General features: G+C 40.1%; 1 protein-coding gene across 2 annotated transcripts in view; it reads right to left on the bottom strand.

Moving 5' to 3' along the window:
* Positions 1-20,838: 20,838 nt before the first annotated feature.
* abcc4 (ATP-binding cassette, sub-family C (CFTR/MRP), member 4) overlaps positions 20,839-27,577 on the bottom strand; it is a 36,063-nt gene continuing 29,324 nt past the window's right edge. For both annotated transcript variants that reach the window (XM_058622164.1, XM_058622165.1), the window contains 5 exons: positions 27,011-27,100; positions 26,380-26,552; positions 25,481-25,586; positions 23,493-23,627; positions 20,839-21,780 (listed from right to left, as the gene is read on the bottom strand). In XM_058622164.1, coding sequence (XP_058478147.1) covers positions 21,700-21,780; positions 23,493-23,627; positions 25,481-25,586; positions 26,380-26,552; positions 27,011-27,100 — 585 coding nt within the window. In that variant the 3' untranslated portion in view covers positions 20,839-21,699. The remainder of the gene's footprint in view (positions 21,781-23,492; positions 23,628-25,480; positions 25,587-26,379; positions 26,553-27,010; positions 27,101-27,577) is intronic.

Genomic DNA, 27,577 nt, shown 5'->3' with positions numbered 1-27,577 from the left:
AAAATTTGGCAAAAATGTCATAGTTTAGTATGTCGTCCAAAATTTGTCAAAAATGTCATAGTTTAGTATGTCGTCCAAAATTTGTCAAAAATGTCATAGTTTAGTATGTCGTCCTAAATTTTAAAAAAATGTCATAGTTTAGTATGTAGTCCAAAAAGTCACAAAAATGTCATAGGTTAGTATGTCGTCCAAAAAGTCACAAAAATGTCATAGTTTACTATGTCGTCCAAAATTTGAAAAAAATGTCATAGTTTAGTATGTCGTCCAAAATTTGGCAAAAATGTCATAGTTTAGTATGTCGTGCAAAATTTGACAAAAATGTCATCGTTTAGTATGTCGTCCAAAAAGTCACAAAAATGTCATAGGTTAGTATGTCGTCCAAAATTTGGCAAAAATGTCATAGTTTAGTATGTCGTGCAAAATTTGACAAAAATGTCATCGTTTAGTATGTCGTCCATAAAGTCACAAAAATGTCATAGGTTAGTATGTCGTCCAAAAAGTCACAAAAATGTCATAGGTTAGTATGTCGTCCAAAAAGTCACAAAAATGTCATAGTTTACTATGTCGTCCAAAATTTGGCAAAAATGTCATAGTTTAGTATATCATCCAAAATTTGACAAAATGTCATAGTTTAGTATGTCATCCAAAATTTGACAAAATGTCATAGTTTTCTATGTCGTCCAAAATTTGAAAAAAATGTCATAGTTTAGTATGTCGTCCAAAATTTGGCAGAAATGTCATCGTTTAGTATGTCGTGCAAAATTTGACAAAAATGTCATCGTTTAGTATGTCGTCCAAAATTTGAAAAAAATGTCATAGTTTAGTATGTCGTCCAAAATTTGGCAAAAATGTCATAGTTTAGTATGTCGTCCATAAAGTCACAAAAATGTCATAGGTTAGTATGTCGTCCAAAAAGTCACAAAAATGTCATAGGTTAGTATGTCGTCCAAAAAGTCACAAAAATGTCATAGTTTACTATGTCGTCCAAAATTTGGCAAAAATGTCATAGTTTAGTATATCATCCAAAATTTGACAAAATGTCATAGTTTAGTATGTCATCCAAAATTTGACAAAATGTCATAGTTTTCTATGTCGTCCAAAATTTGAAAAAAATGTCATAGTTTAGTATGTCGTCCAAAATTTGGCAGAAATGTCATCGTTTAGTATGTCGTGCAAAATTTGACAAAAATGTCATAGTTTAGTATGTCGTCCAAAATTTGAAAAAAATGTCATAGTTTAGTATGTCGTCCAAAATTTGGCAAAAATGTCATAGTTTAGTATGTCGTGCAAAATTTGACAAAAATGTCATCGTTTAGTATGTCGTCCAAAAAGTCACAAAAATGTCATAGGTCAGTATGTCGTCCAAAAAGTCACAAAAATGTCATAGGTTAGTATGTCGTCCAAAAAGTCACAAAAATGTCATAGTTTACTATGTCGTCCAAAATTTGGCAAAAATGTCATAGTTTAGTATATCGTCCATAATTTGACAAAAATGTCATAGTTTAGTATGTCGTCAAAAATTTGGCAAAAATGTCATAGTTTAGTATGTCGTCCAAAAGTTGGCAAAAATGTCATAGTTTAGTATGTCGTCCTAAATTAAAAAAAAATGTCATAGTTTTGTATGTCGTCCAAAATTTGGCTAAACTGTCATAGTTTAGTATGTCGTCCAAAATTTGGCAAAAATGTCCTAGTTTAGTATGTCTTCCAAAAAGTCACAAAAATGTCATAGGTTAGTATGTCGTCCAAAAAGTCACAAAAATGTCATAGTTTACTATGTCGTCCAAAATTCGGCAAAAATGTCATAGTTTAGTATGTCGTCAAAAATTTGGCAAAAATGTCATAGTTTAGTATGTCGTCCAAAATTTGGCAAAAATGTCATAGTGTAGTATGTCTTCCAAAATTTGGCAAAAATGTCATAGTTTAGTATTTAGTCCAAAATTGGACAAAAATGTCCTAGTTTAGTATGTCGTCCAAAAAGTCACAAAAATGTCATAGTTTACTATGTCGTCCAAAATTTGGCAAAAATGTCATAGTTTAGTATGTCATCCAAAATTTGACAATAATGTCATAGTTTTCTATGTCGTCCAAAAACATGTCAAGAGACAGGAAATTGGGAAGTAGAGAGAGGGAATAACATGCAGGGAAAGACTGTTTGATGCAGGATTCGAACCTGGGGGTACCTGCAACAAGGACTGTGATCTCAACATTGGGGGCCAGCTCCTCTACCAAGTGAGCTAACACTGCCCGTGAGCTGGTGCTTCCCGTCGTCCAAAATTAGACAAACATGTCATAGTTTAGTATGTCGTCCAAAATTTGACTAAATGTCATAGATTAGTATGTCCTCCAAAAAGTCACATAAATGTCATAATTTAAGTATGTCGTCCAAAAAGTCAAAAAAATGTCATAGTTTAGTATGTCTTCCAAAAATAGACAGAAATGTCATAGTTTAGTATGTCGTCCAAAATTTGAAAAAAATGTCATAGTTTAGTACGTCGTCCAAAATTTGAAAAAAATGTCATAGTTTAGTATGTTGTCCAAAATTTGACAAAAATGTCATAGTTTAGTATGTCGTCCAAAAATAGACAAAAATGTCATAGTTTAGTATGTCGTCCAAATTTTGATAGAAATGTCATAGTTTAGTATGTCATCCAAAATTTGAATAAAATGTATTAGGTTAGTATGTCGTCCAAAAAGTCACATAAATGTCATAATTTTAGTATGTCATCCAAAAATTCAAAAAAATGTCATAGTTTAGTATGTCATACAAAATGTGACAAAAATGTCATAGTTTAGTATGTCGTCCAAAAATTGACAAAAATGTCATAGTTTAGTATGTCGTCCAAATTTTGATAGAAATGTCATAGTTTAGTATGTCGTCCAAAATATGACAAAAATGTCATAGTTTAGTATGTCATCCAAAATTTGACTAAAATGTCATAGTTTAGTATGTCTTCCAAAAAGTCACAAAAATGTCATAGTTTAGTATGTCGTCCAAAAAGTCACAAAAATGTCATAGTTTACTATGTCGTCCAAAATTTGAAAAAAATGTCCTAGTTTAGTACGTCGTCCAAAAAGTCACAAAAATTTCATAGTTTAATATGTCGTCCAAAATTTGACAAAAATGTCTTTCATGGCTTTAAACGAACTCTCAAGTCTCCTTTTAATCATCTCCTAAATTGCTCATCCTTACCCCCTTATCCTATCACCTGTAAATTCCCCACAGAATCAACCTTGGCAGGAAAAAATTCAGCGTTCTCCCCCACTGACTAGTAAATAGTACTCAAGGTTGAGAAACCACCCACAACAATTGTTCAAGAATTATTTCTTTTTTTATGAGCCTTTGTTTAACACTAATCCGTGCTTGTGCAAACAAATGTCTTTTGAGTAAACTCAAAAGCTCATTGATTTTATTTTAATATATAGGTGAAAACAGTCATCATCACTGACTGACTGACTGATATAGGTGAAAACATCCTGTTTATTTGGGGCTCATGTATTTTATCATTCATCAGTTAAGTCTCCCTTTTGAAGTTCTTGTGTCTTCAAAAAGGAGCTCATTCATTTTAATTATATAACGTCCCCATACAGTCTCATATATGTATTTTAACACTGAAATAGTAACATATATCCTCTTCCTATAGCATGCTTTTTGCTGCTTTTTCCTTTAATTCTCTAAATTTGTGCTACCTTGGACATAGGCTTCAAAGAGAGGTCTGATCGAATACTAGTTTGTCAACTTAATATTCGGGAGGGGACTTACATTTGAATTCAATCCTATATCTCCAGTTCCCAGAAATGACTCAAAGAACCAACTGGATGAACCAACTAGTATGTCGTCCAAAATTTGACAACAATGTCATAGTTTAGTATGTCGTCCAAAATCTGACAAAAATGTCATAGTTTAGTATGTCGTCCAAAATTTGGCAAAAATGTCATAGTTTAGTATGTCGTCCAAAATGTCACATAAATGTCATAGGTTAGTATGTCGTCCAAAATTTGGCAAAAATGTCATAGTTTAGTATGTCGTCCAAAATTTGGCAAGAATGTCATAGTTTAGTATGTCATCCAAAATTTGACAAAAATGTCATAGTTTAGTATGTCGTCCAAAATTTGGCAAAAATTTCATAGTTTAGTATGTCGTCCAAAATTTGGCAAAAATGTCATAGTTTAGTATGTCATCCAAAATGTCACATAAATGTCATAGGTTAGTATGTCGTCCAAAATTTGGCAAAAATGTCATAGTTTAGTATGTCTTCCAAAATTTGGCAAGAATGTCATAGTTTAGTATGTCATCCAAAATTTGACAAAAATGTCATAGTTTAGTATGTCGTCCAAAATTTGGCAAAAATTTCATAGTTTAGTATGTCGTCCAAAATTTGGCAAAAATGTCATAGTTTAGTATGTCATCCAAAATGTCACATAAATGTCATAGGTTAGTATGTCGTCCAAAATTTGGCAAAAATGTCATAGTTTAGTATGTCGTCCAAAATTTGGCAAAAATGTCATAGTTTAGTATGTCGTCCAAAATTTGGCAAAAATGTCATAGTTTAGTATGTCATCCAAAATTTGACAAAAATGTCATAGTTTACTGTGCTTCTCCCAAACCTCTGATAAAACAGAGAAAACAGCATGTTTTAAAGTTGTCATATTTCAAGAACGGTAGATGATAGAGCGTCAGGAGGCTTTCAGCAGCTCCCACATTTAAATTTGTGAGAAACGGGTGTGAATTGATAGAGAAATCACAGGTTTAAAATCCTATGTCATACGCTTTTAAAATGAAAACAACACACAGGGTTAGACGACAGCCATAGCAACGTTTTAGTAGGTTGGACGTTTTTGTAGGTTGGAAATTGTGGGCAGGAGAAGAGTTTGTTTAGAGATTTTTGCGATTATTTTTCTGGATCTCAGCAGTGTCTCACTCTAGCGCCATGCCTATGGACGCAATACACACTCATTGTAAAATCAGAATACCTCCAAAAAAAGTGCAAAACTTAAACTGTGATTGTATAAAAACCATAATATGTATCAAACCTTTGATCCGTTTAAAGTTACAATCACGTTTGTATGTTAAGGTATGACGACACTGTGTTGCTCCAAAGTGGGCTTGGTTTTTCTCCTTTTTTCGGGCCATTTCCCATTCATGTGTATGTCGAAATTGTTCGCAGTTTTTATCACCATGGTTACTCAAAAGTCTTAGAAAAGTCATAGCACACCATTCCCGATCAAGCCGCACGTTTTGATATAACATGTGTGGGAGTTTTCTCAAAACTGTGGGAGGAGTTACGCAGCGAAAAATGGCGGAAGAGGAATAATATCATCGAGAAGAATAAACGCCAGTAGAATAACAAGAGATGCTTGCGCAGCAATGCATTCTAGTGAGAACTCTAGGGAGTTCTGACTAGTATGCCTTGCAGCAGCAGGCACTAATAATATTCCATCTGCAGATTTCAAACAGATGAGATCAATTTCTCTGAAGGACACGAGGGGGGAAAGGATCAATAGACACAGTTATGCCCGCTGACACAAAATGGTGAGTTTACTCTGTTGTGGCCAATTGCAGAAACATTTTGGAACTTGTACGATTATTTCCGCAGCCATTTCATGAAATGAATGAATGTCTATGACTGTAACAATGTGTTCATAGAAGAAAAACTGATACCCAGGCTCGGCAGCAATACAGCGGCGGTGAATGGCTGCCACATTCATCCAGGCAGTGTTAATCATTTTCACACAGGGCAGCAGTATAAAATTGCTAAAGGAGAATTGCTTCAGCCTGGTCAGTGCAGGGAGCAGTTTGTCTAATCACAGTGCAAATAAGGTTTGATCACTGTCCAGTGTAATCTGGCCCACAAGCAGCATTTACGGCACTAAATCAAGCATTGGTGAAGCTGCAGGTGCTGCCTCACAGACAGGCCTCCCCCTGGGGGCCCTGTGCTGGGGAATAAACAGCAAATAAATGGCAGTGCTGGGAGAGCGATGAGCTGATTAACTCACTGCAGGGCAGTTTCTCATTATCCCGTTAACCCAGATGGAGTCCAACCCAATCTCATACGCAGTCTCGCTTACAGTAGGGCGCAAGTCCCACACAGGCCAGGCAGACACTGTCTGGTTTGTACTCTCAGTGAGATAGAGTTTGTAAAGATGATGTATGAAATAAGTGTGTGTGTGTGTGTGTGTGCATGTGTGTGTGTGTAGACTGCATGGTCCATCTCTGGGGAGACTACTAATGTGTCAGCTCCATGGCTCATTTCTTTCAATTACAGCGGCTGGACGGCGAAAGCCCACCAGCAGTCCACTGACAGATCCATATGGGTCCCATCACCACTTATCACGGGCCACTTGTGTGCAATTCATTTACCCTTAATTGAATATGATTTATTACATCCACATTTGCAGTTTTATAGCACACGGCTCCCACATTGTTCACTGAGAGCAGGTTATCGTGAAACAAGTGGTGCGATTGCTTATCATTTACCAACAAAATAATGGGGAGCTTTGGGAATGATGGTATTCTGTAAACATGGGTAAAGTTAAGTGAAAACTGGGGAGAAGGAGCTTTATTTGAATAAATGTACTTCTTGACTGTCTGCTGCTCCAGAGAAAATGTGAAATTGCTATTGTAAAATGTTGATTTAGCACGTCACCTGAATATAAAGCATCATCTGTCATACTTCGAAATGAGCTTCACTGTTTTCCATTGTGGCTCCCCCGGTGGTTTCAAAGCAAATTAATTAACATGATACAGAAATAGGTAGAATGCAAATGTTGAAGCCCTCACTTTATGCCTGGGCGTCCCTTTGTTCCCCTTTATTGTACCAAATTATTTAATTGGGTCTCTCTGATTGTGCACAGACACAGGAAGGAACACAGGCCATTGTTAGCCTCCGTACAAGCCACAATACAGTATCAAATTCAATTCCCATCAAAACAGCAGGCTGCTGTAGAGCCCACAGCAGCCCTGGAGATTAATGAAGATCTGCATCAAGGCAACGCGCTGGTCTGAGATGGGAGATTTCTTCCAAATAAAAGATCCGTTCACCAAGAACAAAGAGTGCCCTGAAAAGCAACGGGATGTTCTGAGAGGATGAATTAAATCACAACAAAGGAGAGAGTTGTGAGTGGGAAGGGGGAGCTCTGATATAAACCAATTTATTTTTCTTGCAATATGAGTAACCTCATTCATTTAAAAAAAAAAAGTACTCAATTTAAGCTTTTATGACTAATGTTAGACTCTTGATATCCATTTACAAACAGGAGCATTACATTTAAGTCATGTAAACTGCATTTAAACGGGGAAGTGATTCATCATCATAAATGCCTGTAGAGGCTAATCATTTTACAAAAATGGTACGTCAGGAAAAGGTGTGATTCACTGCCTTAAATGACAAACACACCGTGGTTTACCTTGATTACCACGTATGAATTAATACAGCTTTTTCTCTTTTGTTGTTCTCTCAAATATCAGTCAGAGCAGAGACACACTTCAACTGTATTCAGAGTGTGTGAATAGTTTTCTTCTCTTCACTCACTTTGTATGAACTGCAACAACTGGATGACTTGTTCCCTGAATGCAGCGTGTCGACAGGTGGGCTCTTTCAGCTCAACCTAGCACAATTGTTTTCTTTTTGCCTGACAGATTCCAGGCTACACGTTGGACTCTCGTCTAGTTTTGGAGCGGTTTGATAACATAGACAAATAAAGGTTTGATAGTCCGTTTTTATTTGCTAAACACGTCCTATGTGTATGTGCAGTATGCATACATACTGTAGCCTTTAGGGCAAAAACATGCTTTGAAACAAGTTGAATTAATAAATATTTGCTTGTTCTTTCAACTGGAGTGGCGTTGCAGTGATACATTCGGTGTTACTAGAGGGAGATTTGAAGTTTTTGGTCAGCGCCAACCAAACAGAGCGCTCCACTCGTTCACATTCAGCACATGGTGTGTCCCCAGACCGCCATATTTACTTCATTTCCCCCGATTCATAGATGCTGCTCACTGGACCAGAACATTCCAGCTGCCACCTCAACATCTCATTATTTTTTTGAAATATCAAGCTTGTATCTTCTTGATAAATAATTCGCAGGAGTATAATGTATCGGACTAAAACATATTTTGAGGGGGGCATGGAGGTTAAAGTGCCAATCTCACCTTTTTAATTTTTTTTCGCCCCGAAGACAGAGATTTCCATATATAGAGTGACCATGGTTTGTGTTCAACATGAGCAATCGGGATGAAGCGCACGGCGACACATATTGCTGTCAGAGATTGAAAATGAGGCCTGCTAACCTGTAGGCAGCCTCCCCAGACCAATCAGCTTTACACATTGCCAATGCATTTGCCGCCACGAAAACAGAATTGTGACTGTGAAGTTTTTATCTGAGTAGTTGACAAACATTACTCTTTAATGCAGTTTTGTAGAAATGCATTCTTATCCCTCTTGGAAGGCATTTATCTACTTGAAACCTGCAAAATGGTTGCCACAGGGAAGGATTTCTTTTAATGGACTACAATAGGCTCCGTATGAGACACATTCTGATTTTTGTGATAGATAGGGGGCCCGAGCCATATATTCATGGAAAAATTGTTTATCTTCAAGCGGGAGGAGAGAAAGGCCATTCTACAATAGCATTTCAACTTTCATCTGAAATGATTCTTTTGACTCAAATAAATTGTTCTGTTGAATTTCAGACAGAAAGCGTTTCATGAAAAAATATCAATCTGCAAAGAGTTGTCACATGAATAGAAGCCACCGTGACAGAATATATATATATGTTTATATATGTGTATATATATATATATATATATATATATATACATATACATGTATATATACATGTGTTCATCACACATTTATATACATATAATAACATAATTGTCATATTCATTTTATCTATTAAAATATCCAATGACATAATAAGATATCATAATTATAATATTCACGATTGCATAGCTGTATCATCCAAAACCTGAACGTTCTGGCGGAGAAACAGAAGAAGGGGGTAAAAAACTCTCTCTGGGAGGCAAATGTCCCACAGCGTCTGCTATTCAGACGGAACCACATTGTGCTGCGGTGCTGTCTCTCAGGCCTTCATGCAGCTGAGGCTTTTTTTTTTTTTTTTCTTGTGAGGTCCTTATGATGCTTGGGGAGGGCCTTTCTCTGGCCCATCTCTGTAACAGAAGCCAGCAACCAGGCGACACAATGTGAGAGCACGGCCCGAAGACGAGGGGGGGCATGTGCCCTCTTAACGCCACTCTCAGGAAGCAGGGACAATAAATCAATAGACTGTCCCTCTCCAGTAGGGGCCAAATGTAAACAAATTGAAAAGGATGGAGAACAAAACAGATTGGTGAGTGAAACAGACATACTCAATGGGGAAACTGCTGCAAATGAAATGCCTTTGTGGAACGTTTTCTTTCCAGCCTTCACTATGATGTGTGCCACTCTCGGAAACATGACATGTGATAACAAATGGAATCTAAGTCAAATTTGGATCTAAAAACAACACGTGCAAAGAGTCCTGTATGAAATCCTTTCCATGTATTTACTTCAATACTCAAAGACGAGCATTATTCTGGGCTTTAATTTTGTGCTTTATTTTGTGCCTCGGCAATGCCACTTAATCTCAGAGACCAGTGTCGATGAGCCACAACAACATCTTTCATATAACACACGGCGCTCAAGGGCACAGATCTGTGTGCATGTCAAGGCTGCATGCCACAAGTTAAATTAATGAATCTTTAAAGGGTTTAGTTTTTTTAAATGAGAGAATTTGTTGTAGCTTTTTTATCAAACCTCTTCATATTTCACTGAGGTGGAATGGTGCACCACATTTGCCAGGCAGAACTAATGCTATATAAATCTCAAGTAATAAGCAGGCCCTGGGGATATCATCTAAATTAAGATTTTACACCAATTTAAACCTGCCTGCAATTTTGTTCCTGCCTTGAGTGCATGATGTTTAACAGGTGCTGCAGATGCAAGCGTTTTCCCTCCAAAGTGTCGCTATGTCTCCTTTATTAATTTCTGGATTAAATTGGGCAGGGGGACAATGAAGAGAAAGGGGAGTTGACAAACAGGAATCAAAGGTTCCGAGTGGGCTGATTCTACCACGGAACCAATGTACTTTTCTCTCTTTTGCAAACTAATGATTTTAAACCACCACAATCTGTTTGAGGTCAGCTCCTGTGTATTTTGGATACGCTTGGCTATTAGCATCACTGAAAGCTTCAGATGTGTCAAGCCTGCTCCCCCTTCAGTGATAGTCACCTACTTTAATTTCCCTGCAGGCCTCAGAGGGGGATGAATTCAACTAAAATCACAAGCTGTTTTGTTGGCAATCCTTTGTGGCCTATAATGAATCTAATGAATATAAAGAGAGGAGCAGGGAGGGAGGGGGGAAAGGGATAGAGGCAAATACATTTCAACCACGCTGTGTTGCTTTTACTTGACGATTTGTGACCCTTAACAATGGGACAATGGCAAGTGTTTTTGTACCCTTAATTTGCCTTTGTGTTTCAGCTTCATCTCTTTCAACGCCAAGCATTGAAAGTTGTCAGTTGAAGAATAACTGCTGACTCCACGGTCCGTCAGACAAAGGGAGGGGGGTTAAGATGAATCCCCAACTATCAGCCAGTCAGAGAAGCAGAAAGGGAAAGGGGCTCAAAGACAACAACAGGCGAGTCAAAGGTAGAATTAGCCGGGGTTCCCAAACAGGCCTGAAGCATTTCCTCTCTCTTCACAACAAAAACTGCACTTCCACCTCTTAAAAGTTGCTGAACATTTGTATTCTCCCTCAGAGAGGTGTTTGCCACATGAATTTGAGTGGCTCATCTGATAAGAGCAAAGGATAGGGAAAGTAAAGGCCTAGTGTGGTTGAGGTGCTGCTGTAAAAACTGGCAAGTATCTGATTGTGCGGGTTACTTCAAGTCGCAGGATCATATTAATTAAAAGCCCCGTTGTTACCAAAAGGTCAAACCAGCATTCAAGTCAGGGCTTAGAGTTTACAGACGCAGCCCAAAATGACCACAATGACACACTAAACATTTCAGCACATGAACTTTTAGGTGTCGCAGCATGCCTCGGGTAGATAAAAAAGTTCTGTGTCACTGGTTTATGCGGGTATGCTCCCCAGTCCCTGTAATGATTTCTATTCATAAACATGCAGTGTGCTATCCTCCACCTGGCAGCTGCCTCTGTGCATATGAGATTACTATTATGCATCTTCCAATCCCAAGGATAAACATCTCTCCACTTTTGAAGTTTGCAAACATGAGGCATATTTTAGTGCCATACGACTTAAGCGCCCCTTCAGGTATCACTTGCAATCTTTCCTCATTCTATATACATTGTTCAACTTTAATGGGTATCTAATTTGTGTTATCAGCAGTAAGTAATAATTTGCATGGCTGCCCTAAGCAAATATGCTTCCATAAGCATCCCTTAGTATAGACACTAGAATGGATTAACCTCCATATTGGCTATGCCCCGATGGTCAATGCTCTTTTAGAAATAAGTCGAGGAGATAGTTTAGTTTGGTAGCATTCATGCTGTAAAAAAAAAACAAAATTCATCTGAATTTAACACAACGCCTCTCTACCTCCAGATTCAGATGCTACTTTGGATAAAAGTCTTTAATCCATAGTCCATGATGAAATTACATGTATTCATTCATTCATTTGTTGTCTACCACTTTAGGAGCCAATACCAGGTGACATAGGGCAAAAAGGTGAGGTCGCCCTGGACAAGTCGCCCTGGACAAGTCGCCAGTCCATCACAGAGCCATGAAACGACATAGTGATCTGAATTTAAACAGACGTCAATGATGTTCAACGCACCGAGCTGGAGCTAAATTATGATAAGTTTGTTTTAATCAGTGCTGTTTATCAGCGTTTTTATTGTGTTCTGTCTGTACAAGAAAAGAAAATCCACCATGTATCCTCACTGCAGCAATATGGCACCGTGGGCGCAGCCAATTTTGTGGTAGTATTCATGTATTTTGAATTTGCTAGTGAAAAGTACAAGAATATCGCAATTGAGTTCTTTACCCAAGTTGTATCTGGGTAACAAGAGCCGGGCGGAACTTAACTTGGAAGTTGCAGAAGCACCTGCGAGCTAAGCACAGCTCTCCAACGTTCGGCTCGGCAAAGGAGGAGGAGGAGGAGGAGGAGGATGCTGGCGACAGCTGTGTTTCTGCCCCAGAACAGCAACAGCTGTTGCCCAGCAAAAGCTGACACTCCGAGGGAGATTAACAAGTTTATGGCAGGCTACGTGTTAGAGGAGATGGTAATACCGTCAACTGCGAATTCCACAAATTTTGCGTAAGATTATCAGTACATAAATTATCAAAATGCGTCATGACCGTAATGATAGAAGAGTATATTTCAAGGGGGTCTTGGCTATTAAACAACATGGACCAGGAATTACGAGGGTTTTCAGTCCCTTTGTGATCCAATAACTTAAAATGTTGCACATCCAGTTGACTTCCACCATGGCTCACAGCAAGAATAACTGAACATAGTATTCCCACTCATCACATTTTCATAGATTATTATATTATTATAATCTGACTGTAGACCTGTTTGGAATGAGTTTATATGAGTTGCTAAAATAGCATTCCATTAATTTATGTTTGCATGGTAGAGACTCATCTACATGATGTGCCCTGCTACAAGTTATGATTAGTTATTATTTATCAGATTAAGGGATTCACAAAATGGCGTTACAAGGCAGTTACCCATATAGACTGGTATCTTAGTCGGCTTAATACTGAAATATGGCTGGATTTATCTTTGTAAGACATTGTGGATTTATCATCGCGTGCCAATCTTTTGCCACGTACATGATTTATCAGTAATGAGCTGAAGTAGGGTGGAGGTCATCGTGATGAAGCATTTCAGCGGGACACAAATCACGATCATTGCTGACACTTTGAGCACACTCACTACTCACGGTCCTAACAGAATAGAATTGATGAAACTGAGAAATTAAACTGTAGCAGCAGCAAGACACACAATATACATAGAATAAAAATAGAATGGAAATGAAATTGTATGTACATAACTTGAGAACGGGATGTGTAATGAATAATAAATATGTAATAAACGGTGAACTGTAAAACTCCGAACTGAAAAGTGCATTGAAATTGGTGAAAGAGACAAAAGTATGATGAATTTACATGTCTATTGTAGAGAGACATAGCATTGTGTAACGTCACCCATGCCTCAGGTGAGCGTGCAGAGCTTTCTGACACAACAGTTCTAGGTCCATATTCCAACTATCTTTGACCATTTATTTCCTCCCTCCCTCTTGTTTCAGAGAACAATGGTTACCCCCTTAACCTAAATATCTCTTCCAACACCCGTTTCACCTCACTCGTGTTTCAGAGAACCAGTGATAACACCTTAGCCTAAAATTCTGCTGCCGTCTCACTTTACTAGAGTAGCTGTTTTGCTTCTGACTTCCCTCCATCTCCATCTCTTTTGTTTTCTCAGTATAGCTGTGTTTTGTTTTCATGTGTGTGTCAACGAGAAACATGGAGAGACTTTTGCGGAGCTGATAGGCTTAAGGCCCTGGTATGCTTTCGCGCATATCTTGGAATACCTTGGTATACTCGCGCGTTAGGGGTCCTGTAGTGTCTCACTTCACCATTGGGTGGCGGTACAAGCCTGGACGCAGGGAATAGGACACATTCTTACCAAAGAAGAAGAGAAAGATGCTACGTCGGCCAGGAGAGTCGGGGTGTCAGCCGGTTCGAGGGTCGCCAGGTCGACTGCTTCTTCTGTTGTCAAATGTTTTTCTGCTTGGTGAGCGGGGTTTAGTAATCTACCGGTGGGATGTAAATTAATTTTGCGCATGTGCTGTCCATGCGGCACCCAACGTCCACGTGCACCCAGCCTGCACATTGTGCATTGACGCAATTTGCGTCATGTGCACGGTGTGCATTGGGAAGTATACCAGCGCCTTAAATCAACTCATTTGACAGTAGTTTGAACCTTTGTTTATGTCGCAAGGTTACACACTACAGCTTTAAGACACAGACAAAAGCTTTGGGAATAAGCTCACAGTGGTCGTCTCCTGACAAGGTCTGACTAGTGTGGATGACAGCTCTCTCGATGTCTAGTGGGTTTCAAACGTCAGTCAGCCCCATATCGATACAAGTGCGAGTAAAGTTGCTCAGTCCAAAGCCATGGGTTAATTAACATCTGAAATGACATGTGTAGTCTGTGTTCTCAGTGGGTCTACGGGGTAAACAGGGATACATTTAGAAGAGCAGCTTGCATCAGGCATGTGTGTTACGCTTGTTAGCTTAGTAGACAGTTAATTGCCATGGTGGGTGGTTAGAGTGCTAGGAGCCTGATCTTAGAAAATATGTCATATTTGTTAATCGGACATGCAGACACAAATAATGTGTGACAGGCTGTGACCAAGACTACCGGAACATAAATACTGTTAACTTCAGAAATGTTCTTGGCTCAGAAATATTACCGCATAAAGGCTATACAGACAGCCCCACTGTTTTATCAATTTATTTATTTTGTATAGCTATTTCTGTTCATGGGCCAATATGACAAACGCCGATGTGATAACAAAAAACAACCCTACTGAAATAGTAGCATGTCAGATTATGCTTTGTCGAGGGTTCTGTAAACAATCCCACACTAGCTGGAAACTCTCGGCCTCCTTACATTCGCTCGAGCTAAGGGTTCATGCAAACCAAGTGAAATCTGAAGGGTCCACGCTGTGAATAGAGGGAGAACTCATGTAGAACAACCTAATTCATATTCCTAGAAGGATATGTAATTTGCAAAACATATCAGATATCTGACAGGAGGGCACAGCCTCTTTAAAACTATGCTATTCAAACTTGCAATATGCAGTTTGAAAAGCTCGTCCATAAAGATTGATTAAAGTTGTAAAGATTTTGCATCAAAAGGGCTTCTGATTAAAGCCATCTGCCATGGAGATGCGACTCTTTTGCATCAGCCCTGTAATCTCCTACACTTGGTGGAATTGTTGTTAATGCAGGAATAATATCAATGCAAACTATATTAATAACCACAACGAGAGAAGCAGGAAGAATGTCACTTAATCAATGAAAACAAATCATGTACACCTTGCTTTGATTATCTGGAAGAGTGTGAATATTAATGTCTCAGTCTAAATCAATGTTGGGGTTGCATATATTGCCTCTTGTGTTTACTCACAGTTAAGACATTTCGGCCTTTTATATTTGTGCTGCATCTCCGAAGGGCGATCAATGCAATAGTAAATAGAGATATGATACCGGCTATTATAGTAATTCAACAACAGCAACAAAACAGTAGTGATTGTGTTATTGTAAACTATAAAGATAGGATGTTCAAATTTCAATTAACTTTGGTTTGTATTTGCTGATATTAATTAATAGGGCTTGCGAAAGGACACAAAAGAGACAGGTTTATTGTCTCATATTATTCTTGTGAAAGTAGCATTAGTATGTGGGACAAAGCTACCTAATTACCTGGCATGGGAGGCAAGACATTACACTGGAAACCTTTTGATCTGTGGGAGGAAAATGGCATTGGGCTAGTAACAGATTCTACATTTCATTATTTGATAAGAATGGCTTTAATGAAAATATCAGCCTGGGAGCCAAACGAGTCAACATCACTACCTGGGTGTGGAAAATTAAACAAAAAAAAAAAAGAAAAAGTGCTTCAAGGTGCGTCGTTGCAGTCAACGAATTACCTCATGACGCGAGTTCATTAAATAAAATGTGAAGCACACCTGGTAGGCTAATGGAACTCAAATGTATAAGCAGCAGCATGAGAGCAAGGTGATGTGGCAATCAAAGACAAAGCAGCGCCTCGTCTCTGGCAGGTTAATGAAATGCCTGCTGCTAAGTGCTCGTGGAGTGAGACTGTGCTCTGCTCACAGTGAAGCTTTACCAGTCGTCTGGAGTCAGCGACGTGACAGCGTTGTATCAGTGTCACTGAAAGCAATCATAACATTCCTTTCCTCCGAGTCCCGGGCTTGTTTGAAATTCTCTTGGCAGCAGAATGCTTTAGGGGGTCAAGCACACCAAATCTCCGAACAATAATGGGCCAACTATCAGTTACATCTCTCACCTGTAATCATTGGCCGGCATTAAAAGCATCTTTTTTTCTGTTCTGCATACGAGACTGTGAATGCTTTTGAAATGAGTATAATGTAATCCGCGCCGCAGATATCTTCTGCTTTTGTGCATCTATCCAAGCAGTGAATGGTTAGACCTATCAGTTACTCTCTGGAGGTGATGTATGCTCTCTGGAACAAAGCTACAAAACAGATGAAGGCTATAATATGCTTCTCATTCCGACTCTCATTTTTCAGGGTTATTTTGTTTTGGAAAAACACTTTAGGTGCTACCACCAACCCTTTTACCTAGAGAATGAGGTAAAGGCTTTAATTGAATTGGGCTTAAGAAAGAACATCCTCCAAAGTACAGTGACCTCAGCAGTTGTTAGCTGAAACCAAGAACAAGAACTATTATCCATAGTATGCTTTACACGTAAACATTAAAGTGTGACGTAAAACTGAAACACAGGTTAGGCTTATTTTTATCGAACACAAACCATTGAGATGAGGACAATAAATGAATCTACAAAATAATTATTATTGATGGATAAGAGTGAAGTTTGCTTAAAACAGGCCACAGATTTGGTTTTAATGTTGTGGCTGAGTTGCAAATGCATGCGTAACAACAGGAATCAACATGAAAATAACTGGCTGTCATGAGACATAAAAGCACAACATATCATGTTGACATTATCTCCGTGATGTGAAAGTTCTTTATTCTGTTACAGCCATGTGTGTCGTATTATCCACCTGGCTGTCTATCTGGGCTATCCTTTCATTTTCACACTGATGGTTTGAAGAATAAAGACTCAGGGTTTAAATGCATTTCCCCACTGAACAGACGTTCTTCACCAGATGTGCAGCCGATAACGTCGGTCTAATCTTTGACAGCGACGGCATCAACTTTAGTGTGTGTTTATTGAACAAAAAAAAAATAACCATTCGCTTTGATTTGTTTCCCAAACTTTCTTTTAATTGCAACAGTTTGTGCAAAGGCAACACACAAATGTGCGCTATTTACTATAGGGCTGTGTGTGTGTGTGTGTGTAGGAAGCATTAGCAAGTGATGCAAGTACAAAGTTTAGAAGATAGGAAGACGCCATTTGAGTAATTATACTAGAAAATGAAATGGGCCAGTTCTGTCCCAATTTATCAGGCATCTCCAGGATTGTCCTTAGGGAGTTAACTTTTAGACTGTTTACTGGCTCAAAGGCCAGGCATGCATCTGAAGCCACATAAGCAAGATAATGTATCCCAGGCTACAAAAGCAGGCAAATCACTGTGCATTAAGACTCAACACACAATGGACAACAATGGCTTGCATAAACACTATTTAGAACTATTCACATGGCATTGAAGAGATGGGCGTCGACTCACTATTGCTGCAAAGCCGGCGCATTGTGCGGAGGTGAAAAGAAGTCTAATGAACAGGAAGCCTTATTTGAGAGAGCTGACAGTAACCATACAACAGCCGCATTGTGCACTTGCCACCAACCCTGTGGGTCTCTACATTAGGAGAAATGATGAGAAAGTAACCCGAAAAGACACAGTGGGCCCTTGGACCCACGTAAATGCAACCAGACAATAATGGGGGACACAAGCTGTCCCCACCTTTACTCAAAGCCCCACGTTTACATGCACAGAACATCAACCGCTCTCATGGCCAAGGATAAAAGCCCCCTGGCCAGCAGGAACTTTGAAGTACATTTGGGTTAGTTTACCACCAAAGACCACAACGGTAGTGCAGCAGCAGTTAGAGTTTGTGTCATACATTTTAAATTTCATCAAACTCTACAGGGTGAAGAAGAGTTTTGGTGCAGCAGGCCTCCACTTCCACACATGCACACACACACACACATTCACACTCAAATTATGGCCCCCTGCCTCAAGCTCCATCAATCTTCCACAAAGGCATGACATCACCAGTGAGCATAGCCTTTTATAGCTTTAAGCAATAAGCCTTATTTACTGATGAGATAAGCCATCTGCTATTGTCTAACCTTCCACTTTGCTTCTTTCTCCCTCAGTTGAAGAATCAAACGGCACTTTTGGAGGGTGACAGAGCATGCCCAGGATCTTAGGCTAAAGCATGCAAAGAGGCTTCCTTTTAGGTGACTTTTCAAAGGCCCACATTAGCCAGTTTAGTTCAAAGTAGCAGGGTCAGGTATAATTACAAAAAAATCCAAGCTTCTTTGAGACCACTTGTTGTGCTCTAATTTCCCGTAATAAAAGAGTTTTCATTTCAGCAGTTCTTTTATTCTGCGTAATAGCTGGAATATACTCACGCTCAACAGAGTAGGAAAACACAGACACACATGCAGACACACACACACACAGTCCGGTGAGTTTACGAGGCATAATCTGTTACATGCCGCATAATTATTGTTTGTAGCCGTATTAGTCGGCCAAGTCAGGGTGGTCACTAAACTGCTGAGGCACCGTGACACAGTGTGGCTCTGCTCTTGTGTGCACACTGGGAGGAACTACTTGACGTTAATGTTTATGTATGAAGACAACACTAAAGATAACTACTGGTTACAAGTTGGAATGTCAACATGTGACACTTTTCTCGTTCTTTCCCACTTTTATAAAGTCTGTCAGATGGGGGGAAAAGTTGGTCTAACTAGGTTGTTGCATCTATCTAGAAAATATAGCATCAACATATTCCAAATTGAGCGTCTATTTTTACCGGGATAAAAAAGCCATTTTCTAACACACAGCATTCAGTGTCACCACATGTATCTTAAAGAATGTATCGTGTTTGTTTTTCCTTAGCTCTTCACAGAGTCGTGTCAGGCCTTGGGAACTTGTCAGATATTCGGTTTGTAGTCACTTTAGAAAGGCTGAGCGCCGAGTCTCTGGGGAATCACTCCAGTCTTCCCATCTCCCCCACCCCATGTCACCAGCCACGAACAAAGCCGCCATAGTTAATTCTCCTAATTTCATTGCAGCCTGTCGAAATCCTGTTCTCCTTTTCTCCTTCTCTTCAACAAGTACTTTATGCTGGGATCAGTCAGGTCTGAGTCGCCCACAAAAAACCTGCGGCTCTCGCTTCATCGTCTTTCAGCACCGAGTTTGACACTCCCCAACTCCCTGCCATTCAGATGCCTGTACCATGCAATTTGTTTCCATTTGTCAAACAGCAGTATATCCATCACAAAAGAAAATGCTGGCACAACAGAAAGTTTGTGGAAAAAAAAAAAGAAGAAGAAAACATTTATTTAGAGACCACTTATTTACCGGACCGTGACAAAACAATCGTAAACAATTCACACCACTTTCACGTGTTGTAAATACTTTTCACATTGTTCTTCTCTAAACTGACAATAACACGTCTTTAACTGAATAGGGCATGTATCACGTCCTAAAATCAGCATCACTTCTCTCTTAAAAGTGTGGATGCCACAGGATGAATTCATCATTTCATTCACTGCCTCCATATTGTGCTGACGCTTATTTTGTGTTTTTATTTCTTTGGGATTAAACTTCATTGTGCTGACAGCCAGGTTTCTCAGACATTTATTTATTAAAGCTATATCAGCACTATGTTGATGGCATTCCTATATGCACACCTATTCAGCAGTATTATTGCACGACGTAGGGAGGTATCCGGTTAATAATAGTTATTGTGTAAACTTTGTTGTCACCATTCTTGTGCTGGCTGTTATCGAGGGGAGAGCAGAGAGGATATATGCTGACTCTGATGTAGATAGTGCCACGAGTATTGCTATTGTGGCAGCTGCCGTGTGGTGCATTCCCTGATAGGGTTTCACATGCTGTCAATGTTCTGTCAGGTGCATTAGCACCTCGGAGACCCATGATGCTCCAGCTGCTCTGTGCCTGTGTCTCCCCGGGCCCTGGCCGCCAGCCTGACACCCGACACAAAGTAATCACAGATCACAGCGTTTAATCACTGAAACAAGCACTCCAGAGGACCCCACTGTCAATATCCCAGTCTCTCATTATCTGTTTGGATTGCACATCCACACTGTCAGATAAACAGAGTGGAAAATTAAGATTAAAAATATGGTAATTTCATTTCAGGCAGCAGGCTCCTCTCACTGGCCCATTATGCTATTGATTACCTCTGAATTCAATTTCTCTTTTCACTGTAAACTTTAATCTATTCGCAAGCCAACAATTCAACTCCCATGGGGCTATTTGAGAGTAAGTAACCATTTAATATGACGCCGGGCTGAAGATTCAGTGGCTTTAATGAATTGTGTAAATCACTCAGCTTTTAAAGGAACTGGTGTCCTGCAGTTCACAACCCAAATCTAGGCCTGGTTAAATACTGCCTTTTATACAAAGCTAAGTGTTCACTGACAGCCATCTCTGAAGGCGTAATCACCTCTTCTTGTGTGTATAAGGCAAATTTAACAACAACCCTTTTCTATTAGAGCTGCTGATGCAAAAAAAAAAAAAAGAAGAAGATTGTAATTAAGATTTAATCATCACATTGCACTACCAACCTGTTTGAATAATGGGAGTAAATAGATTAACCACTTTAACACCATGGAACTAATTTGAAAAATCACTTGACTCAACACAATAATGACTAGGTTGTGTTCTTAACCACTTAACAATTTGTAGCATCATGGTCAAAACCAGCTGTAATCACTGACCTGAGGGACACAACATTCAGACAAGTGAACACAGGATGAGCAACAGCAGGAGGAAATGGTTAGTGAGTCAACGTCAAAGGGACGACAATGTTTTGAAAGTAAAATGAAGACAGTACTGAACCATTAAAAATGCTGTTTTATTGCTGGTCATTTGAATTCCATCCATTGTCAATTACGAGTCACAACATGTACAAGCTCACCGAAATATAGCCTTCTACAAAATACAAAATGTCAAATGTTTAAAATTTTTAAAATTAAAAATTAAACATTAAACAAATGTTTAAAATTAGATACGTAGCTGTAGGTTGATTAAAAGTGTTGCATTTTCTGTAAGTTCCGTCACAAATTTAAAACATTTCTCCTATGTTCCCTGGTGTTCGCCAGTGTCCCTGTCATTAAAATGACATGCACCATTTTAAGTTTACCTTTCCTGACAAGAGCTGAGGTAGACATAAAACCGCTATGGTTTAAGTGCAGAAAGACATGTTGATAAAAAACAGTGCAATTGTAACAAATCAATAGTCTGATTAAGGCACAATAATTACTGAACACTCTTGTGTCTCCTCTGAGTTTGTCCTTGTCTTGTCAAGCACTTAACATATAATAAAAAGACCTTAGTTGCAGGAAACTATGTCTGTTTTAAAATAATAATTTAAGCCACCTGTAATTTATCGCCTTTGGTGAATACACCCAATATATGCACCAGAGCAGGACTAAAGCTACCCAAGAGGCCAGAACACACATAAATAAACATTGAGAAGTGTAATCAATAAACAGTGATGCAGTAAACTGCTGTCAATAAAGGCAAAGCCTGCCTCTTTTCTATTCCAGACCAAAGGACTATGACAATCAAATGCAGCACATACTATGTCGGCTAAAAAAAGCTGCAGCACTTTTAATACACAATAAAGGGACAAAGTGTACAGTATATGGTAAAGGTTTTGGTCAGTGACGCTCCACAGTGACTCTCCAAGCTGTCAAAGAGACGTCTCAAAGATGACACAGTTGTCCTTGGCAGAGCGCACATCTGTCCCTTTCTGCTTTTTGTTCATGTAAACCTGGGAAGTGTATCAGGGAAACAGTGTTACAGAGTACAGTACGAGCACACAGTCCAATCTAAGCCACAATCTGTTACGGTGCGTTTTTATGACAGATCCCGTCAGAGCTGGGTGAAGGGATTTGTCACTCGCTGAAGCGTGCAAAAGTGGCTAATTTAGCCTCATAAACAACTGTGAGAAGCAAGGGGAGAAAAATATCAAAGATAATCACTCAAATTATTAGCTTTATTCCAGTTAATTTTCCCCAATGGTGGTTTCTGAGCTAAGCTGTGTAATCGTGTGGTTTTTTTTTTTGGTTATTTTTTTTAAAACGTGGCTTGAAAGATATCAGTGTTTGCTTTAAGTAACAACAAAACACTTAATTTATTTATACAAAAAGATTATGGGAAACTGAAGGTTTCAGCAAGAGACAGTCTGTGAAGAAGAGGCAAACGGATGTAAAAACAGGTTAGTCACAGATATACGGTCTACTCCGAGATTCTCTTTCAGCATGGACAAAGGAGCTATAGGATGATATCAGATTAATGAATGTATTTAAACCTTGAGTGACAACTATAGAAACTTGACACACAACATGTGGACCATCGCAGTATTTAATAAGTGGTGCTAGACAGTTATGGATGCCGCAGTAATCTGATCTAAGGAGAGCACCATACAATAAAGAAAGGGAAACGTAAGGGCTCGAACAATGTAACTACCAATCCACCAGTGTGCAGGGTAAGATGATACCAAATAATACCGCAGTGTGCTGAGTCTTTGAAATCAGTATTTTACTCATTTCACTCCTGTGGCTGAGGAGATACAGTCCCGCTGATAAATTTGTGCAAGGGACAGAGAGAGAAAATGAAATGATGCCTACTTTTTCTTATTTCACAAAGACCTGTTTGAAGTTGCAATATGGTATCTGTAGTCCCAGACAGATGCACATAAAATGGAATTGAACAATGAATAGCCGGCCCTTATCTTTTCAGTGTCTGAGGGGGAAATACATCAGGAATGAATTTCACAGGGAAAAAATATGGACATTCTCTATTACAGTAATCCCCATAGAAAGTTTATCCCAAATCATGATGAAGTTAAAGCCAATATTTCCAAATCGATATTGAGCGAAGAAAGCGGCTTTTCTAGAATCATCTCGAAAATGATCTTGAAATTACATTATGGGGAAAGGAGATTATACAGAGGGTTTCTGTGATAACATCAGTGGATGTAAATCTACAAAGGGACAATCTCTCTTGAAATGAATGTCATGTCATTGCAATGTTCCAAGAAGGCACTTTAAATTAAGATGGTAATCAAGTGCCTTGGCATTGTCTGTCGCTTGACTGTATTATTTCGGTGGGCAACGGAGTCTGGAGTTGAAGGGAGAGCATAGGATTACTATGCCACAACTGGACTCTATTTGGCCCCATTCTCAGACAAAGGTGGGTGTAGCGACCTATTTACCAATCAAAAAGGGCCACACCAGTTGCTGCTGGCAAGTTCCGACAAGTGATGTTCTCTAATGATTCCGTTAACTCCAAAAACAACTTTCTTATGCAGTCCAATATTATATAGAAGAAAATCATTATACAGGGTCAAAAAGCTATGTGCCTCTCCCCCCAGTTGAGCAACACTTTGACTTGATGGAGAGTACATCCTACCTCTAAGTGGTGGTGGGAGGTTCCAACACACAAAACAATAAAAATGGCTCTTATAGTGGGTTTGGATACCTGTTTGGCTGAGTGCAGCAGTGAGGCGGCCTCAGCTCTGCCTGTCTGTTGGACAATCTGGTGGAAAAAGCCTTCCTGGTTCTTCAGCAGCACATACGGCTTATCATACTCCTGGATCCTGCCAGCGTCCAGAACCTGCAATCACACATACAATGCTGGGTGTGTATGTGTGAGACACCACCTGTATACTTTACTTTGGAGAAAACAGACATTTCAGCTGTTTCACTGCTGAGTGATGCATTCAGACGGTGCAAGATGAATGGGGGAAAACAGTAGTCCTCTGCACGCTCTGAACCATCCATTTTACATGACTCATGCAACAGCAAACACCGGTGCCTGCTTTCTGCTCGACAGGGTCGCGTGGACAATGAGCACGACCTGTTAGCAATGTGAAAGTCTGATTCGCTGACACTAACAGACTGAAGCTCAGCGACTGAGCCGTGTATTTATCGTGGCATTTCAGCGGCTCAGGGGTGGTCCTCAGCCAAATCCAACAATCACACCTTTAAGACACTGTCGTAAATGACCATCATTTCTGTGTCATGCCATGCAATGTAAACCAAACAAAGCTTGAATAGTGCCAATTCAAGCAGTTTGCAAAAGACTGCAATTATATCGCAGACAAATTTTAACAAGCTCCATTCTCAAAAGAGGTAATGAGCAGTTTGTTATCATTAACGCACAATTTCATGGAGTGAATTTAGAATGATAGGGGCACTGCTACAGCTGCTGGTATGAGCAACAGTTTAAGGGCAGACGATAAAGTTTGCATCTTCGAAAACATACTGTCTGACTGAGGCAAAGCTTAAGATTTGGATATGGCAGTTCAGGTGCGTCCCAGTTTAGGTCTCCCAGAGAGTGCGACAGTCTGGGGGCATTTAACACAAATGTAGGTGTGAAACAGTCCCTCTGTGGGATACCTGATTTTCCTAGGCAAAACTCTCAGTGAATGAGCAACCAGGTCATGCCCCATTCCTCCATAGACCCCTGACAAATGTTGCCACAAATGGCACTAATTGGCACCTCTGCAGGCAGCAGCAGGAAAGGGCCAAAGATCAGGCAGCACCAGCGCGGGCTCAATGAGAGGCAATGCTGTGAGGGAGAAATCAGCCCAGCTGTTGCAAAGCAGGGCAGGTGAATTAAAGCCCTGCAAATGCTGTGTTGTAATCCGCTGACAATTATATACAAAAAAAAGAGGTGTTTATCAGCTCTCAATCTCTGGTGTGTTTAATGCATCACATTACACCACAAATTCAATCAGAGTCAAGGAACAGCACAGCACGCCATAGAGCGTTTCTGTAAAGGTCCAGGGCATAACATTTAGCAGGGTGTATTGGCAGAAATTGAATATACTACCCATTAGAATGTCTGTATTAAAGTGTAAATTGCTTTAAAATAAAAACTTAGAAGCCTTTGATTTGTATTTCCTCCATCCTCATACCCCATCGCAAACTCTGAAGTCAACTAACGGGTTGCGGTTTTAGATGTGTCCAAGACCCGGCCAAAAACTCATTGAAATTAAATCAACTGTCGAACATTTAAAATCACTTTTAAAGACACACCTCTTCTCCGTGGCCTTCACTTTAAGGGGAATTCCGGTATTTTTCAACCTGGGCCCTATGTTTATAAATGTGGGCGTGTACGTGAATAGTACTTACAAAAAGTTCCATAATTGGTCCAGTAGGATCGTCTCGGGCGGCAGCCACAACGGACGGGCTGCAATGGCTGCAGGGTAATCTTAGTAATAGGCAACAGTGCCATAGTTTGTTGCAATCTTGAGTCTCAGCACTAGGTGTCACTTATTCTTACATACTGGACCTTTAAGTTTGTGACAGCACATCTTAAAATATAAGGAGGCTGTTAGAGAGGCCGTTATTTTTGCTAAACCTGTGTTTATACGCAAACTTTCCTCTGATATCAAAGCTGAGTGGTCTCACTTTATAACACTGACTGGTGGAGTGGAGTGCAGTGGAAATTTCCTTACTCACCAGTATTCTGTCACAGTCAATAATAGTGTTGAGCCTGTGAGCAATGGTGAGGACTGTACACTCTTGAAACTTGTCCCGGATAGTCTGCTGGATGAGGCTGTCAGTTCTAAAGGAGAAGGGAACACAACACCTCAGCACAAAATCTCTCTTCCTATAGAGCCTTGGGCAGGGATTTTACTCAACACAGAACAATGGCTCATCAGCAGTGAGATATGCGCACAAGTAGGCATACAAATAAAGGATATGACAGGTCCCTAAGTTTAAAAAGATAGAGTAAGATTATTTTGAATTGTGATTTTTTTCACTTACTACTTTTTAAATAGTGTCATTGTTTAATGTATGTGTACAGAATTAGCAAATGTGCCACATGTGTGTTCTGATCACTGAAAGTTATTGACGGACACTGGTGAGATGGGCACTCTGAGAAATAGACAGAAACAGGCCAAGTATGATGTAAAGCTCCAGTAAGTAACTTCTGTTGCCCCCTTGAGGAATTTGGAGTAATTATCAAAACACTGCCAGTCCCTCTGTATGACTCATGCCTAGGTGATCCTGCACCACCCCCAACACTTTGTTAACCAGCTGAAGTAAGCATTTATTCAGTCAACCTGCTGAACCTCCAGGTTTTTTAGCGTTTATTTTACTTTTTCTTTTTACTTCTGCAGGTTTTCATTGGGCATTTTAAGCCATATTCAAACCATTTACAACTATGGTGCTTGGTAGCACACTTGCTGCCTTGCCTCCATCAGTCTTGGTGTAAACTTCCTGTAACAGCGCAGGAGTGCCGTTGAGCGACAAGAGATTCAAAACACCGCTATGCTGAGAAAGCGTGCAGCTTAAAAATCCCAAAAAATCTTGATAAGAAATGTTTTAACTTGTACACTCGAGTGTCCGCTTACCTAGGGTCCACATTGGCTGTGGCCTCATCAATGATGAGGATGCGGTTTTTGCGGAGGATGGCGCGGGCCAAACACACAAGCTGCCTCTGACCCACGCTGAAGTTAGAGCCTGACTCATTCAGAAGCGTCTCCAGCTTATTGGGCAGGTCCTCGACCACGGCCTTCATCTGCACCTGTGGAGAGGGAGACCAGAGCCCCAACCCTTCATTACTTCAACATAAAGGCTTCCTGTGGGGATGTCTTTAAAGAGCCATCCAAACACACCCATTAACCGCCTGGCACAATGCAGGGCCAGGTCCACTGATGACCTTGGCCAGTGCTCTCTTGTGGCCAGCCTCTAGTTTTAATCCAGGCCACCAAACCCATTCAGAGGCAGGACCAGGAGCTGAAGCCCTTCACTGTGGGGGAAGCCTTCATCCTGGTCAGCCTGACTGCCCAAACACATCTCCCCCAGAACTTTCAATGGTTCCCAGTTACAAGCCGCACATTGAGCTGGGCCCCATGGCCCTAATGGGATTTCCCCCCATGACTTGTGGCGAGCAGGGAGGCTGAATGGCAGCATTGTGCCGGGGGACAGAGGGATCCCCCCTGGGCTGGCGAGGGGGAATCATTCAGAGCCACGCTGGAGTACCTCTTGGAGTGCATTCCACAGGTCCTCATCTGTGTGCTGTCTGAAAGGGTCCAGATTCTTCCTCATGGTGCCCGTGAAGAGAACTGGGTCCTGTGGATAAATGGATATAGAAAGAGAAGGCCGTGGCCAGTTAAGATAATGACAAGGGGGAAGATGTATGAAAGGGTTAAGACAGGCTTCATAGAGCACCGCTAGGCAATGTGTGAGGAGAAGATGTTCACAAAGGGCTTGCTACACTCAGGAGCTCCATTCAGTGCGCTGAGCAACTATTCTTGAATAAGTTGATCTTTTTACTTGAAAAACCAAAGCCTGTGCACCGGTGTCGGTGGAGAATAGCTGTGCAAGATTGTCTGACTATATGACACAAAAGTGCCATCTAATCACTGTTACAATACAACAAATTTCATAGAAATGGCTGTATTAGAAACTCCAAATCTCCAAATGTATGAAGAAATGCATCTGCAATTAGGGGTTACCACATTATTTGATTACATTCATGAAAACCCAGCTTCAGATTACAGATATATTTTTAGTGAGCCACACACCTGTATCAAGGTTGAGCCACAC

Source organism: Solea solea, chromosome 2 (genome assembly GCF_958295425.1).
Source record: "Solea solea chromosome 2, fSolSol10.1, whole genome shotgun sequence".
In the NCBI taxonomy this organism is placed as follows: domain Eukaryota; kingdom Metazoa; phylum Chordata; class Actinopteri; order Pleuronectiformes; family Soleidae; genus Solea; species Solea solea.
Note: the sequence above shows the minus strand (reverse complement) of the source record. Positions and strands in the feature narration are given on the sequence as shown.